Consider the following 19,143-nt stretch of genomic DNA (forward strand, 5'->3'; position numbering starts at 1 on the left):
TGCTACTTCAGAACTTCTTGGAGTTTGATTTAAGAATATACTGTGTATATTTTGACTTGTGACGTTGACAATTTGAGTTTTAATCCTTATAAAGTTCTAACTTTTCAAAAAATCAGTTGTCATTAAGTAATTATTCTCTGACTCGCCTTGTTCTCTGACATGCCACAGTAATTTCCTGCAAGTGTGAAAATATAGACAATATTTTAAATGCTTAAAAATAAACATTGATATTCTCTGTCAAGCTTATCAGTACAATCTATATGTATATCATCTACATAGGCCATGCTTTAATATAAATAAATAATTGGCACATGTGCAATTTGCTTCATTGTAAATTAAATACAAAGTAACATAAGGGCTGGATTTTGAAAGGTATTTAGGTGCTTAGGGTTTTTTATTTTGTAAACCATCTAGGCCTTTAAAACTCATAGAAAATCCAATTAGGCACCTAAATATGTTTAACAATTTGGTTGTAAATGTTCAAGGACGTGAGATACTAAGGGCCAGATTGTTAAAGGTATTTAGTCACCTACCTTACATTGATTTCTATTGAGGCTAGGCATCTAATTATCTCTAGAATTCTGGCCCTAAGAGATTGTAGGATTTTTTTCCAGTGCACTATAAACTTTGGTATATCTTCCATTTTCAGACTTATTTTTCTTTCACCACATTTTCTGTGACAGTCAATGACCTCCAGGACATTTTGAAAAACATCACTTCCCTGAATACAACTCTCAGGGCTTCTTTTACCTCTGGGTTCCTCAGTGTTTATATGAAAGGGTTCAACAGGGGTGTGACAATAGTATTCAAGACGGTGACTATTTTGGTCAATTCCAATTACTTCTGTATGGAAAGGTTGACATGTAGGAAAATGGTCGAACCATACCAGATAATCACGTCCGTGAGATAGGAAGAGCAAGTTGAAAAGGCCCTTCTCCATCCTTTATCTGATGGTATTCTCAGTATAGTGGAGATGATGTTGTTGTCAGATGCTACCGGTGTGGTACTCTGCTCTGTTCAATGTTGGTATCACTCGGCTGCGTGCGTGTGTTCCCTCTGTGTGCTGCCCCCGCTCTGCGCAGATAGCTGACACAGCAGATCCCGAGAGAACCCCCAGACTCTAGTAAGATACAAAGGGATGTCGACCAGGTTTATTGTCGAAAAGAAACACAGTCTCCAGCTCCTGGGCAAATGAAGTCCAAGGTGCTGCTAAGGTGCTGTTAACCAGTACGTATGTGCTCCCTGACAATAGACTCAGCTCAGTCAGTGGCGGGACTTTCCACTGCCCCCTAGGTTTGACAAAGACACTGCCCAAGGGATGCATTCTTATACACAGGTACAAAGAAGTAACACATCACTTCTGACCTATTGAGGTGCAACCCCTCTACCTAGCAAGGTACAACCCCTCTATGTAGTAAGGTGCCGCCTCTCACCTTGTACATGTTGGTTTGAACAAAACAACTCTATCCATCATATTACCCTTTTGGCACTGTCATTGGGATGGGTCAACCTGTTCCTTGTTATCTGTGTGAAGTGTACAAGTATGCGAATGTTCTGATATTTGGTGTCCAGTACCTTTTGGGTATGTCTCTTTTTGCAGTATCAGCCCTTTTCTTGCCAGCTTCTGTGAGCAGAGCCTGCCTCTGGCTCACAGCTTAACTTTGCTTTATATTAGCAAAGACTTGACCATTACTTTAGTTCAGGGCTAAGGCCTCATACTGGGCCTCTGATAAGGGTTTATGTTTCAGGGCCTCATCTTACTACAGATGTAAATGTAGGATACCAGGGTTATGACACAGGAGCCCAGGATGATGATGAATAAGATGATAAAGGCCACCAGATCAACAAGGTAGGTATCTGTGCAGGAAAGAACTATCCATGGTGCTATGTCACAAAAAAAGTGATTGATGACATTAGGGCCACAAAAGGACAACCTGGTGATCAGAAATGCTGGGACAGAAATAGTTGGAAACCACTCAACCAAGAGCCAACGGCCAGCTGAGCAGTCAAGGTGCTGTTCATGATGGAGCTATGGTACAATGGATAGCATATAGACAAAAAACAGTCATAGGCCATGGCAGCCAAGAGAAAATACTCTGTGCATCCTAGGGAGAAAACAAAATACATCTGTAGGACACACCTGCTGATGAAGATGGATTTGCTTTGGGATACAAGGTTGGCAAGTGTCTTTGGGATGCAAGCTGTGGTGTACCATACCTCCAGGAAGGAGAGATTGCAGAGAAGGAAGTACATTGGGATGCAGAGAGGTGACGGCTGGTTGCCACTAGGACTGTGATCGACACATTTCCTGTGACCATCAAGATGTATATGACAAAGAAGACCATGAAGAGCAAGATCTGCAAATATTGGGTCCCAGGGAATCCCAGGAGAATAAATTCCTTCACAATGGTGTGATTGCCTTTTTCTACTGTGGTCAGCTGTTTTGCCTGCAAAAACAAATGAAGCCATGAAATTAAAATGATTAAACACAGCCATGGCTTTATGGGATGCAGTTGATTTTGAGGCACAGAAAAAGCAGATAATTAAATGAGGCAAGAAATAATGGTTTAAGGCTGAAAATATGATATTGCTATTACATTTCTGGAGCCTTCCTGCTCACAGGGTGAATTATAAGCTTGTCATAAATTTTCCTGGGGAAACTTTTTTTCAGTGGAAAGTGTCTTTTTGACAAAAAAGAAACTTTCATGATAGAAATTCCATTTTCAGGTGTTCCTTGAAAAACACAATTTTTAGTTTTTATCAATGAAACATATTTTTTCCCATGGTCAGCATCCAAAGCCCAAGATTTATTTTATTTTAACTTATATTTTTGTTATTTTTAATTGACAAATTTCAAATAAAAAGTTTGTTTTGGGGTGTGTATGTGGGCAGGGTGTATTTTTGACAAAACCCCAAAGAATTTCAACAGAAAAAACATTTTCCTGTAAATTATTCAAGATTCAGGAGCAAAATCATTTTCAAATGGGACCTGTGGGTGTTCGGCATTCAGCACTCTCTGAGACTCAGTAAGAAGTGAACAAAAACCCGTAGTCTCTTTTGAAAATCCCTGTTAAATAGGGTGAGTTTTTCTCAGTATAGGCCTAATTCTGCTCCCAAGGAAGTCAATAGTTTTTTTTGTCATTGAGCCAGTGGGAGCAGAGGTATGTCAATAGGATGTTTAATTCTTTTTGTGCAGAAAGTCTCAGGTTCTAAGCCTGCTGAAGTCCCAAGTTGGAGCGGGGATGTTATACAAAGTTGCAGTTCAAAGGAGAGTTGCCTAATTTTTGAACATAAATAACAATTTACATATATAAACCAGCATTCATTTTTGGTGGTTGAAAATAATGAGTCAGTCTCAACCTCCTTTGACAAATTGAGACTGAGGTGTGCAAGATCATGCAATGAGCCAATTACGTCAAAGCTCAGGGCTAGAGAGAACCAAAAAACAGGAAGCAATTTTCCTTTAAAAAAATCACAAAAATGTATCCCTTTTTTATCAGAATTTTAAATTCTGATGAGGAATTTAATTTAAACTGATTTTCAAACAGCTGTGCCAGGAGTCTGCAGTTCTTCTCCCCATTTAGTCAGTGGAATATTACTTCTCAGTCAGAACTGTGACTAGAACCCAGGAGCCCTGTTTTTCATCCCCCACTCTGCTCCAACCACCATCCTAACACCCCTCAAGGAATGGAAATAGAACCTAAGAGTACTGACATAACAGCTATTTTATGTGTCCCTAAAAGAACTAGGCACAGAATCCAGGTATCCTCACTCCTAGCCATCTGTGCTAAACAGACCATAAACCCCACAAATACAGCAAAACTATGATATGCCGAGTTTCTAAAACAACTTCAGAAAAAAAAATCAGGTTCCAGTGCTGGCCAAAAGTTTCTTTCACAGATGGGTTATTCCTGAAGTCTCAAATTTGGGAAATTCAGAATTAGAAGCCACTTTTGAAAAATTTGTCCCTAACCTGAAATCTATCAATGACTTTTACAGTGAACATTCAGAATTTTGTTTGATCGCTTGTTTTTGGTATTCTGATTTTTCATTAAAGTTACAATATCAGGTTAATTTGTAAGTTAAATTTGGTCCCCTCCCCTCTTTGGATTTGAATTTGCAAAGGATCCTAAGGGAGTTATGAAATGTAATGAAGTTGAGTGCCTAACTCCCTCAGACACCGTTGAAAATCCCAGCCTTACATTTTTTTTAATCAGAGTCTAATCAACACAGGCAATCAACAATTATATTTTCTCCCTTTTCAATATAAACCGATGTTTTAGGTACCTATCTGTTTTGAAAATCGCAGTAGGTGCCTAAATACCTTGACTAATCTAGCCCTAAATCACTTTTTAAAATAGGATTACAGTTAAATTTTCAAGTTCAGCTAATTGACTAAAGAGCCAATGCGACAGAAGCTCATAAGTCACCTCGGTGCTTTAGAAAATTTTACCCTAAGGCTCCCTAGTGTTCTTTAATATACTATAGTTTGAATTCTAGGGACTTCAATGGAAGTTAGTCACCAAGGGGCTTTTGGAAACCCTGCTAGGCACCTGCTTGCCTCTTTAGTACCTTTCTACCTTTGAGGATCTCAGCCTCGGTGCTTAGCTATCCAGTTCCACTGGGTTGTCATTGTGCTCATGAAATCCTGACCTGGTCAGAGCGTTTGTCATCCACATGGGTGTGAAAATTATTGAGCAGTATCAGGCATTATCCTGGTAAATACAATGGGAATTTGCTGGGTTAAGGACTGAATAACATATAAGTTATGGGTAAAATAATTGCTAAAATTATGCACCAGATCTTCCTTCCCCTTACAGAGATTTAGGTTGGGATTTTCCATGGAGACTAAGGGAGTTAGGTGCCCAACTCCAATTTAAAATAATCTAATCTAATCTATTCTATCTATCTATTGACTCATAGAATAGTAGGACTCATAGAATAGTAAGACTGGAAGGAACCTTGAGAGGTCATCTAGTCCAGTCCCCTGCACTCATGGCAACTAGAAGGTTTGAAAATTCCACTGGGTGCTTAATACTTTAAAAAATCTGGCCCTAGGACTTGTCTATAATGAGAAGACACAGCATCTTAACTTAAATATGTTTATGTGGTCCACTGCAACTTTGGTGCCTTTGTGGACTCTTATATTCCAAACTGGTTATATCAGTTCAGTTTGCACCTGAAAATTGATATAAGTGAGGTTTAAACCAATATAATAATGTCCACACACAAAGTTGCATGGTTTTAACTAAATTGGTATAAAATCACACCTTTCATTACATCAGTACAACTTTTTGAGTAGACTAGAGGTAAATTTTTCAAAAGCACCAAAGTGTCTTAGAACCAGGTTTTCAAAGATTATTAGGTGTACAGTGGGATTTTCAAAGACCTAGGCACATAAATCCCATTGAATTCAATTGGAGTTATGTGCTTGATCTGCCAAGGTTCTTCTGAAATTCCCACTAGGTGCTTATCTGTCTATCTTTAGACGTCTAATTCAATAATGTTTTTTATAAAGTTTTCCATTTAAACTTTGACAAAAAATGAAATGAAAAATGTCATTTAAAAAAATCACTAAGTCAACAGTTCTTTACAAAATTTTTCATTTTTGAAAATAGTTGTTTTTCAACATAAAGGAATTACAAGGGAGAAGTTTAATTATGATGATCAATACATTTTCACAGAATGTGGTTTTTTATTATATGAACTTGATCTAATGGTTACATTACTGATAGATAAAGGTTTTTATTTCAAATCTGGATGAAAATTTAAGATGTGAAGATTTTTTGCGGAATGTAACATTCCAAAAAAATTAAACTCAGAAATGGCAAAACATCCATTTTGATCCAAAAGAGTTTTGGTCAGAACCCGGAACACTCATTTCATAGTAATTTCTAAAGTTTCATCTTTTTATTATTACCACCCTGAATCACGAAAAATGAATAAATAAACATTTCAGAACTTCTTCCAGACCAAAATTCTGAAATTTCATGTAGAAAAAATAGAGAAGACAGACTGCCTGCCTATCGGGCTTCCTTTAAAAGTTGTAATGGAATCAACACATTCCCATGGAACTGTTCTGTTAGGAAATTTTCAATCAGTTCCAGTTCCAATGTTTCAAAATCAAATATTTCATTTCAAAATGTTAATTCAAAATGAAAAAGTGATATTTTGACTGAAAATGACATCAATATTAATCATTTGAATGTTAATTTAAGTCAAAATTTCAAAAAATAAACTTTTCATTTCTTTCACAAGGTCCCTGAGCTGGTGGGTGGGAGGAAGAAGTAGATAGGAAATATCTTCATTTTAGTAAGGCTTTTGACACAGTCCCTGTGACATTCATATAAGCAAACTAAGAAATGTGGTCTAGAGGAAATTATTTTAAGGTGAGTTCACCATGGGTTGATAGATCATACTCAGAGAGTAGTTATCAATGTTTTGCTGTCAGACTGGGAGGGCATATCCAGTGGGGTCCCACAGGGGTCATTCCTCGGTCCAGTACTAGCCAATTATTCCATTAATAATTTGGATAATGGAGTGGAGAGTATGCTGATAAAATTTGCAGATGACACGAAGCTGAGTGTGGTTGCAAGTCCTTTGGAGGACAGCATCAGAATTCAAAACAACCTTGACAAGTTGGAGAATTGGTCTGAAATCAACAAGATGAAATTTAATAAAAACAAGTTCAAGGTACTTCAGTTAGGAAGGAAAAATCAAATGTTCAACTAGAAAATGGTGAATAACTCGCTAGCTGGTAGTACTGCTCAAAATAATCTGGGAGTTATAACAGATCTCATATTGAATAGGAGACAACAATTTGATGCAGTAGCAAAATACACTAATAACATTTGAGGTATAGAACAGGCGCATCATATGTAATACCCAGGAGGTAATTGTCCCACTCTACTCAGCACTGGTGAGGCCTCAACTGGGGTACTGTGTCAGTTCTGGGCACCGCTCTTTAGGAAAGATGTGGACAATTTGGAGAGAGTCCAGAGGAGAGCAACAAAAATGATGAAAGGTTTAGAAAACCTGATCTGTGAGGAAAGGGTAAAAAAAGTGGTCATGTTTAGTCTTGAGAAAAGAAGACAGAGTGGGGATCAGATAACAGTCTTCAACTATATTAAGCACTGTTATAAAAAGGACAGTGATCAATTGCTCTTCATGTCCACTGAAAGTCGGACAAGAAGTAAGTGGCTATTGTCATAATATTATCACTGGGGAAAAAGAGGTTGAGAGGGGACTTAAGTAACACACCAAAGCTGTGTAGCAAGCATTTGGAGAAGACAGGACTAGAATGCTGGACTTCAGGCTGCCAGTACTGTGCTTTCACCAGGAGACCAGCCTGACTCAGCAGAGTCTGTTACACATTCTAGGGAAGTCTGTGAAATTCTGTTGAGACTGAATATCCTCAGGGTGCTGGGAAGATGGGGGTGGAGTACAAAAGCAATCTCCTCATGCAGCCAATTTGAGCTGCAGTTCATTAACAAGGTAGGTAGGAGTAAAGCCAGTTGGATAATGGTGGAAGGAGTTTCCTATCAACATCAAAAACTATAAAATTTGCCCAAGACTTTTGGTTTTGAAGAGTCAGATTCTCATTTATACTAACACTTCACACCACTCTGGCAGTAGAATGAGGGTTTAAAATCGGACTGAATTATACTTATTACGTACATTTTAAGGTCCCTTTATATTGTTACTGCACTGTAATATGACCTTAATGTAAATGTGAACCTGGTGTGAAATATTCCTATATTTGTTATATATTTAGATGGGGAGAAAGCAAGATAAACCACGTTATTTTTCAGCAGCCAAGGCTATTGTGTGTCATCCGGAGAGAAAAAACATTGTGAATGACAGGAAGTTGTATTGACAAGCTCTATCAGAAGACATGGTAAGTTGATCCACTAGCCAGATCCAGCATATCCTGGAATTAAAGTTTAAAGTAGCTGTATTGAGAAATAGCTTTGCCTTTCCTGGTAATGCGAGCTACCTGAAAATTGCTGTTCAAAAATTTTGCCTCACTGAAGAGTCAACACACCTGTACTCAAGGAATGTGTCTATCTTATCACTTTTTTTCTAATATAATATGAAATCTAGGATGAACAAAAGGAAATACTATTATTTGTAAATTGTATAACTATTGGAATCAGTTGGGAAAGTTGCTCTTTCCATCAAAATTTTCTTTTTCAGGGTTTTGTAAAAAAAAAAAAAACTTTCACAAAGCAGAAGTTTTCAGTCAAAACATTTTGTTCTTTTAGTGGCCAGAAACAACTTCTTGTTATTAAATTGATGAAAGTCCCAAATTTATTTTATTGATTGATTGATTTGCAAAAATCTTTGTTTCCTCAAAAAGATAATACCTCTTGAAAAAAATGTAATACTGGAAAATTTCCGATACATTAACCTGTGGAATGTACAGGTATAGTAACTTTACTGAGGCAAAGAAGAAAAGAAGAAAATATATGTATAGATACATAGAAAGATTGATAGATGCCCACCCATTTCCAATCAGTGCAGAGAAGTGGGAATCTCACCTCTTGTGTTCTGTCCTCAGCAGTCTTCGTGATTTGAACATATCACTTCTTTAGTTTCCCCACCTTAAAATGGGCACAAACATACTGATCTAGTCAAACATTCACCTCAAAGTGCCTTAAATCAGTCTTTAGTGTCTAGGTATGTTGTGTGGATGAATAGCCACCCTTTTCACATTGCTTTCAAGATATAAAGAGCTATACAAGTGCTAAATATAGTTACCTGTGCAAAAATAAATTCAAATGGAGAGGATAGGTATTACAGCTGGGGTTTTCAAAGCAGCATAAGGGAGTTAGTTGCACAGCTTTTATTGCTGTGACTCATTTGAAAATACCAGGCTACAATAACTTTCAATCATTTATTCTTTCTTCTATAATCTGATGTCTATCTCTGTTCAGGGAGCAATGCCCCTTGTACACAGTGGCAGAAGTTCATAGAATTGTAAAGTGCATTATAAGTTGTTTCTGAAAAATTTGGTAACCGACAATGTTTAGAATGTCATTTCTAACTAGTTAGACTATTGTTCTGGTCTAGCCCAGGCTCCAAATGTTTGACTGGAAACTGACCCAAGGGGAGGTGGGTGAACAAGGGAAGTTGTTATGTGAAAGGGAAATTGGGAAACAATTTTACTGTGTTTCTGAGAAACAGGTTTTTTTGTTGTTTGTCTCTCCCTGCTTGCCTGGCTTGTCCTTTAGAGTGTAAGATTTTTGGACTAGGGACGGATTCTGTGCTATGTTTGTGCCTTGTGCAACACAATGGAGTCCCAACCATAGATAGGACCTTAAGATTCTATCAGAAGACACACAATAAGTGATAAACATCATTTCTAATTTCTGATGTCAGTCCCTTGTTCCTGAGAATTTGGGGTGGGATTTTCTAAAGGGTCTAAGTAGGACAGACTGGAAATTGGATTTTCATTTAAAAAAAAAAAAACTCTCAAGATTTCAAGCGTTGTTTTGTTCTGATATGGAAAGAACAGAAGACTTTTCAAAAAAATTGGCAGTAGGAAAAAAGATGCATAAAAGATCAGCCCACTACAAGCAGCTGGTTAGAGCGGTTACCCGGGTCATGGGAGAATTGTGTTCAAGTCCCAAGTCTGGTTGATTCAGAAGTGGAACTCAGATCTTGGCAAGTGCACATGCTACCAGGCTTTGGCATTTGTTCTCCCTTTGATCAGTAATTCCATCATAGACCTAAGAACGTACCCAGATGGCACTTTTGTTGAAACTGATATGTTTCCGTGAAATATTTCTGTTCCAACAAAATGGTATTTTTCAACATAAAAAAAACCTTTTGTCTAATATTTATTGTATTGTATTGTATTTTTACCAGCTCTAGGCCTAAGTAGCACAACTCCCATTGAAGATCAGGGAGTATAAGTGGCTTAGGAACAGAAGTCCTATTGACAGAATGGTGTTGAGTGTACATGATTCCCTTCCCTTATCTTACCTTTAATCAGGGTTCTCGGTATTATAGCTGGGATTTAGAGGGAGCCCTAAGGTGCCCAGATCCCGTAGAATTTCAGCCTGGAATCCTGTTTCTTGTATTTCACCAGTGAAGCGAGTTCAAGCAAGAGCCAGGTCTACCAGGTGCAGTGTCAAATCCCACAATCCCAGAGCCCAGATAGGTATCTTGAAAGTGTTTTAGGAAATGTGGGCAGAGTTTCAGGGTTGTGGATCTGCAGATATTTTATAGGTGCCCTGATAGGCTAAGGTATTTTGCGCTTCATATTTGCATATTCAAAAGTGTGTTCAACATGTTTAAATGCCTTTATAATCCCTCATGTTTTGACAGATGGACCTCATGGCTGGAGCAGAAATAGAAAACCAAACCAGTGTGCAGAAATTCATACTCCTGGGCTTTCCTGGCACTTGGTATTTTCGGATTTCCCTTGCAATGGTGTTTTCAATTATGTATTTCTTTACAATTGTAGGGAATATGTCTGTTATAGCCTTAGTGTGGACTCACCCGTGGCTCCATACCCCTATGTACTTCTTTCTCTGCAATATCTCCTTCCTAGATATCTGGTACACCACGGCCTGCGCCCCCAAAGCCATTGGTGTCATGTTCGGGAAAAGCCAGATGATTTCCTTCACCGGCTGCATCCTGCAACTGTATTTCATATTCTCACTGGGCTCTACAGAATGTCTCATCCTGGCTGTCATGGCATATGACCGCTATTTGGCCATATGTCATCCACTGCGTTACAGCTCCCTCATGAACAGCACCTTCTCTGCTCAACTGGCCCTCGTCTCTTGGCTGTGTGGGTTCCTGGTTATTTCTGTGTTGGCATCTCTAATATCCAGGTTGTCTTTCTGTGGCCCGAATATTATCAATCACTTCTTCTGTGACATAAATTCCTGGATAGCACTTTCCTGCACTGACACGAGACTCGTTGAACTGGCAACTTTTATCATCTCTATTAATGTCCTCCTGGGCTCATGTGCAATAACTCTAATCTCATACATTTACATCATCTCCACCATCTGTAGAATCCCCTCAGCCCAAGGCCGCCAAAAGGCCTTTTCTACTTGCTCTGCCCATCTCACTGTCGTAACTATCTGGTACGGCTCCACCATTTTTCTGTATGTCAAGCCTTCTGCACAGAACTCATTGGATTTAAACAAAATAGTCAACATCTTTAGCGCTATTGTAAATCCTCTATTAAACCCTTTCATTTACACTCTAAGAAACAAAGAGGTGAAGCGAGCCCTGGAAAAGGTAATCAGTGGGATGTAGTGCTTTTCAAATGGTCCGCATTTAGTAGAAATGTAGTCATAGGGAACAAAATTAAAATTTTCTGAAGGTCATTCTTAGTGCATGTGAACATTTCTTTGTTTTACAGGGTTCCTCACTGACTGTAACAACCTGATGTTGACTTACAGATGAACTGAAGTGGGAGAAATACAAATTTGGTATGCTGAAAATTCCAAGTTGCTAAATTTGTGTGGCATTTGCCAGGATCTGTATGGATGCACCCATTGATAATTACACCTGGGCCTAGGCCTAAGGGAGTTGGGTAACAAGCTCCCATTGAATGTCAGATGTGGATTCAAGCTGACATTTTCAAAGGAATGTGTGGAAATTAATTGCCCAGATCCCACTGAATTTCAGCACAAGTTAGGTGACTAGTTTCCTTGTGCTCCTTTGAAATTCCCACTTTTACACTTTATCTCCTCAGCTTACTTTTATGATATATTTTCCAGTAGTGGGGACTTGCGTGATGCCATGGAACTGACTGTGACAGACATGGCAATTTCCTGCAATATCCTTGGGAGACCTTACTGAATTACTGTCTCATATTGATGTGTCCATAGAAGAGATTTTAGAACAACTTGATAAATTAAACAGTAATAAATCATCAGGACCAGAGGATATTCACCCAAGAGTTCTGACGGAACTCAAATATGAAATTGCAGGAGTACAGACTGTAGTATGTAACCTATCACTTGAATCGGTCTCTGTATCAGATGGCTGGATGGTAACAAATGTATCTCTAATTTTTAAAAAGGGCCCCAGAGGCAGTCCTGGGAATTACAGGCCAGTGATCCTAACTTCAGTACTGGGCAAACTGGTAGAAACTATATTAAAGAACAGAATTATCACACATTGATGCACAGAATTTGTTGTGGAGGAGTCAAAACACCTTTTGTAAAGGAAGTCATGCCTCACCAATCTATTAGAATTTTTTGAGGGGGTCAACAAACATATGGATAAGGGTGATGAAGTCTATATAGTGTACTAGGATTTTCAGAAAGCATTTGACACGGTCCCTCCCCAAAGGTTCTGAAGGAAATTATTCAGGGGATAACAGGGAAAGTCCTCTCATGGATCAGTAACCGGTTAAAAAATAAGAAACAAAGGATAAAAATAAATGGTCAGTTTTTAAAATGGAGAGAGATAAAGAGTGGGGTCTCCCAAGCATCTGTACTGGGACCTGTGCTGTTCCACATATTCATTGATGATCTGGGAAAGGAATTGAACTGTGAAGTGGCAAAGTTTGCAGATGATACAAAACTATTCAAGATAGTTAAGTCCAAAGCTGACTGCAGAAAACTGGGTGACTGGGCAACAAAATGGCAGATGAAATTCAACATTGATAAATGAGAGCAATGTGCGTTGTAAAAAATAATTCAAACTATATATATAAAATGGTAATGATGGGTTCTAAATTATCTGTTGCCACTCTAGAAAGAGATCTTGGAGTCATTGAGGCTAATTCTCTGAAAACTTCATCTCAATACACAAAAGAAGTCTAAAAGGCTAACAGAATCATAGAACTGGAAGGGATCTTGAGAGGTCATTTAGTCCAGCCGCCTGCACTCAAGGCAGGACTAAGTATTATCTAGACCAGAGATGGGCAAACTGTGGCTTGTGGGCCGGATCCAGCCCCTCAGGGCTTTAGATATGGCCCGCAGGATTGCCACTCCTGTGGCGCCGCAGGCCCTGAGATGCTCCAGGAAGTGGCCAGTATCACATCCCCGCGGCCCCTAGGGGAGGGAGGACAGAGGGCTCCATGTGCTGCTCTTGCCCGTGGGTAGCTGCCCCGAAGCTCCTATTGGCCAGGAATGGGAAACCATGGCCAATGGGAGCTTTGGGGGAGGCACACACAGGAAGAGCAGCGTGTGGAGCCCCCCTTCCCCAATGACCAAAGCACCACCAGGCCAGGGCCAGTACAGGCAGACAGGGAGCCTGCCCTTGCCTCAGTGTGCATTGCTGCCACCCTAACACCACTCCAGGTAAGCGGCACTGGGCCGGAGCCCAAACCCCTCCTGCACCCTGCAACCCAACTCCCTGCCCTGAGCCCCCGCTGCAACCCGCACCTCTCCTACACCCAACCCCTGCCCTGAACCCCCTGCCATACCCCACACCACTTTTCCTATCCTCAGAGGTTAAGAGTAATTTTTTTTCTCCCTCTTCCTTGTAACAACCTTTTATGTACTTGAAACCTGTTATCATGTCCCCTCTCAGCCTTCTCTTCTCCAGACTAAACAGACCCATTTTTTCCAATCTTCCCTCATAGGTCATGTTTTCTAGAACTTTAATCATTTTTGTTGCTCTTTTCTGGACTTTCTCCAATTTGTCCACCTCTTTCCTGAAATGTGGCACCCAGAACTGAACACAATACTCCAGTTGAGGCCTTATCAGCACTGAGTAAAGAGGAATAATTACTTCTCCTGTTTTGCTTACAACACTCCTGTTAATACATCCCAGAATGATCTTTGCATTTTTTATAACAGTGTTACACTGTTGTCTTATATTTAGCTTGTGATCCACTGTGATCGCCAGATCTCTTTCTGCAGTACTCCTTCCTAGGCAGTCATTTCCCATTTTGTATGTGTGCAACTGATTGTTACTTCCTAAGTGGAGTACTTAAGCATGGTTAAGGGGGATATAATAGAGGTTTATAAATAAAGAATGGTGTGGAAGAAGTGAATTGAAAAGTGTTAGTTACCCTTTCCCACAATACAAAAACCAGGGGTCACCAGATGAAAGGACACAAAGAGAGGTTAGTGGATTTCAGATTGTTGTAATAAGCTATAAATCTAGTGTCATTAAGACCATGATTTTTAGTGTCTAGCAAAAATATGAATTCAGGCTTCCAGGGTCATCTTTTGAAAGTGTTGTGCAGGTTTCCTTTGAGGATGAGGACTGATAGACCAGATATAGAGTGATCACTTTGTGTAAAGTGTTCACCTGCAGGTGATGTGGTGTTTTTGTCTTTTATCATTTTCCTGCATGAGTTTATTTACGAGTGTAGTGATTGTCTGGTTTTACCCACATAGTTGCTATCGGGGCATTTAGCACACTGGATGAAATACACCACACATTGTGATAGACATATGTAGGATCCATGGATCTTGACAAGTGTGTTGTGGGAGGCGTTATCATTGTAGCAGTAGAGATATGTCTATAGGTTTTGCATCTGTTTTTCTTGCAGGGTCTGGTTGAGTTGGTGTTGGTTTGTGAGCAGCTTGCTTCTGATGATGAGCTAGGAGAGGACAGGGAGCTATTTGAATGCCAGGAGAGGGAGTTCAGGAAAGATTTATTTCAAGATGGGGTCCCCATTGAGTATGGGTTGTAGTTATTTAATGATACCCCATATGGGTTCCAGTGTGGGATGGAAGGTGACAACCAGGGGCGTGTAGTCAAAAGGGAATGTTATTCCTGTATCGAAGCAGATTCTTTCTGGGTATCTGGGTGGCCTGTTCCATTATGTGATGTACTTCTCTATGTAGCTACTAATAGGGGACCAGATTTTAAGGTATTTAGGCATCTAGTGAAATTTTCAAAAGCACCTATGTGCTTAACACTATTTATTTTCAAATTCCCAGCCACAAATAGACACAGGACTTCCTCTCCTTTAGTATGAAACTATTTGAATTACTTGTGAGGTCTCTCCAAAAGGTGGATGCATGAATGTAGAAATTTAAGACTCCAGGGGTGAACCAGACCACACTGTTGTCAATAGCAAGACTCTCACTAGCTGAATAGGACCAGGATTTCACTCCCACTGGCTTGAATAGGACCAGGATTTCACTCCAAGGGTACATGCTAAGTGGCAATTTAATGCCAGAGAGAAAAGTTCACACTTGTACAATGAGCCTGCAAAAAGCCACTTGATTCCCACCTCTACGCCCTCAGAATAGATCATATTTATACCAGCTCAAGGTCTGGCCCATAGATAGTGATCAACACCCCTAAAACTAGATTTGTCCCCTGGAATATTACTTCTGATCCACTTATCCACTTGTGTGGGACAGCTGTCATGACTCCTACCCAACTCACCTCTTACTGATCAGGAAAAAGAACATGGCAAAGATATCCATATGTCTGGCCAGTTCCCAGCTTTTGGAATAGCCCATGAAGACCGTTGGCATCTGACACACATGAAAGAAGGATTTGGGTGGCTTTACTTTACATTTGGGTCCAGCCCCCCAAATAGAGAGCCGAGGATTGAGGAGTTAAACCAATGTCTTAAATCCACCAATACATACCCCACTCTGGTCACGAGCAGTTCACCCCTTGAATGGCGAGAGATTCTGGCAGCTGCTTTTATTTATTTAGATTTTCCTGGCATTTTCCAAGAAAGAGTAGTTCCTTTGAAAACACTTGGCCCTTTTTAGTTGAAATTGTCAACATTGTCAAAATTTTTCATCACAAGAAATTATGCATTTTTTCTATATATATTTTAATTGATTGAAAAAATGATCAAAACATCTCAGAATGGATATTGAAAAAAATTCATGACATTTTTCACACACTATTGATAGGTGTGTGTGTTTCTAACATACATGTTTATAACATATTATATTATACATGTAACCCTGCTTAAGAGATCTGACGAAAAAGAGAGGCAAGCTTTTTGATGTGTAGATGAGATTTGAGAAATGCTGCACTGTGCTCACCTAGCCAGTAAAAGGCAGGGGTTTATTGAATTAAAAATAAAACTTTTAATTTATTTGACAGGTTTCTTGACCTGGTGTATGGGAGAAAGTAGTAGATGAGATATACCTTAATTTTAGTAAGGTTTTTGACACAGTCTCCATGACATTCTTATAAACAAACTAAGAAATGTGGTCTAGAGGAAATTACTATAAGGTAGGTGACCAACTGGTTGAAAGAACATACTCAAAGAGTATTTATCAATGGTTTGCTGTCAAATTTGAAGAGTGTATCTAGTGGGGTCCCACAGAGGTCATTCTTGGGTCTGGTACTATTCAGTATTTTCATTAATAATTTGGATAATGAAGCGGAGAGTATGCTTATAAATTTTGCAGATGACAGCGAGCTGGTAAGGGTTGCAAGCACTTGAGAGGACATGATTAGAATTCAAAAGGACTTTGACAAATTGGAAAATTATTCTGAAAAGAACAAGATGAAATTCAGTAAAGATAAGTGCAAAGTACGTCACTTAGGAAGGAAAAAACAAATGTTCAGCTACAAAGTGGGGACTAACTGGCTAGGTGTTAGTACTGTTGAAAAGCATCTGGAGATTATAGGGGATCACACACTGAATATGAGCCAACAATGTGATGCAGTTGTAAAATAGGCTCATAACATTCTGATGTGTATTGTCAGGAATGTTGTATTTAAGACATGGGAGATAATTGTCCTCCTCTGCTCAGCGTTGATGAGGCCTCAGATGGATTACTATTTCCACTTCTGGGTGCCGCACTTTAGGAAAGATGTGGAAAAATTGAACAGTGAGCAGAGGAGAGCAACACAAAAATGATGAAAGGTTTAGAAAACCTGACCTATGAAGAAAGGTTAAAAACACTGGGCATGTTTACTCTTGAGAAAAGAAGATCAAGGGGGGAGCTGAAAGATGACTATAATCAACTGTTCTCTATGTCCACTGAAGATAGGAGAAGAAGCAATAGGTTTAAGCTGCAGCAAGGGAGCTTGAGGTTAGATAATAGGAAGAACTTTCTAACTATAAGGAGAAAGAACAAGGAGTACTTGTGGCACCTTAGAGACTAACACATTTGGAAACTCTTGAACGTTTTACTGCCTGTTTCAGAGATAGCGCTCCAAGGCACGATTCCTCCATTAGATGCAGTTTACTCCCCTTTCTTACAGGAATTCTCTAGATCTTTAAACATGTAAATGAGGAATTGATCAAGTGCCAGAAGATGGTGTCAAGTATATGAAACATATTTCCTTAGTTTTGTAGAACCAATAAAATTCACTGTTGGCGCTTCCTCTGTCCAGCTCTTTGTCCACTTGTGTTCAGCAAGTCGAAGGGGTCCAATTTTGGCATTTGCCATTATTTTAAAGCTTGGGAAATGAGGCTGGGTGGGGGTTTAACTAAGATACCAAAGCTCCTGCTGTGTAGCAACAGTTTGGCAAATGCAGGGATAGAATGTTGGTCTCCAGGCTGCCAGTACCACGCTTTCACCAGGAGACTAGCCTGATTTAACAGAGTCTGATACATAACATAGGGAAGTCTGTGAAATTCTGTTGAGATCTAATATCTCAGGGGTGATGGGGAGGTGAGGGTGGAGTACAAAACAAATCCCCTCATGCCGCCAATTTCAGCAGCAGTTCATTTACAAGGTAGGTAGGGGTAAAGCTAGTTGGATGATGTTGGAAACAGATTCCTATCAATGTCAACATCTACAAAATGTGCCTGAGTCTTTTAGTTTTGAAGAGACAGATTCTCATTTATGCTAACAACACTTCACACCACTCTGGCAGTAGAATGGGGGCTAATGTTGGAGTGAATTATACTTATTATACACATTGTAAGGCCCCTTTACACAGCTACAATGGTGTAAAATGACTGTGATGTAAATGTGAACCTCATGTGAAATATTTCTGTATTTGCTATATGTTTAGTTGCGGGGAAAGGAAGATATATCATTTTATGAATCACTATTTTTCAGCACCCGTGCTACTGTGTATCATCCAAAGAGAAAAAGATTGTGAATGAAGGGAGTTTGTATTGACAAGCTCTATCAGAAGACATGGTAAGTTAGATCCACCAGACAGCTAAAGCCTATCCTGGACTTACAGTTTAAAGTAACTGTACAGCGAAATAAGTTTGCCTTTCTTTGTAATGTGAGCTACCTGAAAATTGCTGTTCAAAAAGTTTGCATCATTGAGGAGTCAACACACCTGTACTGAAAGAATGAGTATATCTTATTCCTCTTTTTTAATTTAGTATAAAGTCAGAATGAACAAAAGGAATTTTTTTTTGTAAATTGTAAAACTAGTAGAGCCATTTGGGAAATTATTGTTTTACATCAAAATTTTTGACAAAAATGAAAAATATTTTCATTTTTGTCCAATTTTTCTTTTAATTTTTTGGGGGTTTTTTGGTCAAAAAACAACAAACAAATGAGTTTTCAGTTAGCCAAAAGTGTTCAAGTTTAAGCCAAAATATGTTGTCCTTTTTGCACCAGAAACAACTTCTCGTTGTTATTGTTTTCACGAAAATCCCAAGTTATCTTCTTTCTTTCCTTATTTATTTTGCAACAATCTCGGTTTCTTCATAAAGACAGTTTCCACTGATAAAATGTGTTGGTGGAAAACTTCCAAGCAGTTCTAATACATTAACCTGTGGAATTTTCTGGTATAGTAACTTAACAGTGGCAAATAAGAAAAGAAGGAGATAGCTAGATAGATCTATTTCTGAACACTGCACATTGCAGAGAAATGTTAATATCAGTTCTTGTGGTCTATCCTCAGCTGTTTCTGTGATTTGAACAGATCACTTCACATCCCTGCTTTAGGTTCCCCATCTGTAAAATGGGAACAATTATACTGACCTTGTCAACTTTTCACTCCAAAGTGCCTTAAATCAGGCCTCTAGTTTGTAGTCACGTTGTGTGGATTAATAGTCATTCTTTGCACATTGCTATGCACATGTAAAGAGCTGTACAAGTGCTAAGTATTGTTATCTGCACATGAATAAATTCAAATTACAATGGAGAGCGTAGGCATTACAGCTGGGATTTTCAAAGACGCATGAGGGAGTTAGTCACCCAGCTTCTATTGCACTGACTACGTCTAGCCCGTTTGAAAATATCAGGCTACAAAAACTATAAACTAAAATATCAGGATACAAAAACTATAAACTGATGTCTCCCTCAGTTCAGG

General features: G+C 39.1%; 1 protein-coding gene and 1 pseudogene across 1 annotated transcript; one reads left to right on the forward strand and one right to left on the reverse strand.

Moving 5' to 3' along the window:
- Window positions 1-651: 651 nt before the first annotated feature.
- Window positions 652-4,006, reverse strand: LOC115643238 (annotated as a pseudogene).
- A 6,335-nt stretch (window positions 4,007-10,341) lies between these two features.
- Window positions 10,342-11,277, forward strand: LOC115643239 (olfactory receptor 6F1-like). The gene has a single exon (XM_030547128.1). The coding sequence runs from the start codon at window positions 10,342-10,344 to the stop codon at window positions 11,275-11,277; it is 936 nt and encodes a 311-aa protein (XP_030402988.1).
- Window positions 11,278-19,143: the final 7,866 nt, after the last annotated feature.

This window comes from Gopherus evgoodei, unplaced genomic scaffold (genome assembly GCF_007399415.2).
Source record: "Gopherus evgoodei ecotype Sinaloan lineage unplaced genomic scaffold, rGopEvg1_v1.p scaffold_53_arrow_ctg1, whole genome shotgun sequence".
Classification (NCBI taxonomy): domain Eukaryota; kingdom Metazoa; phylum Chordata; order Testudines; family Testudinidae; genus Gopherus; species Gopherus evgoodei.

What these genes read in the sequence shown, in the direction of transcription:
- LOC115643239 (XM_030547128.1), top strand. Translation starts at nt 10,342, where the DNA reads ATGGCTGGAGCAGAAATAGAAAACCAAACCAGTGTGCAGAAATTCATA.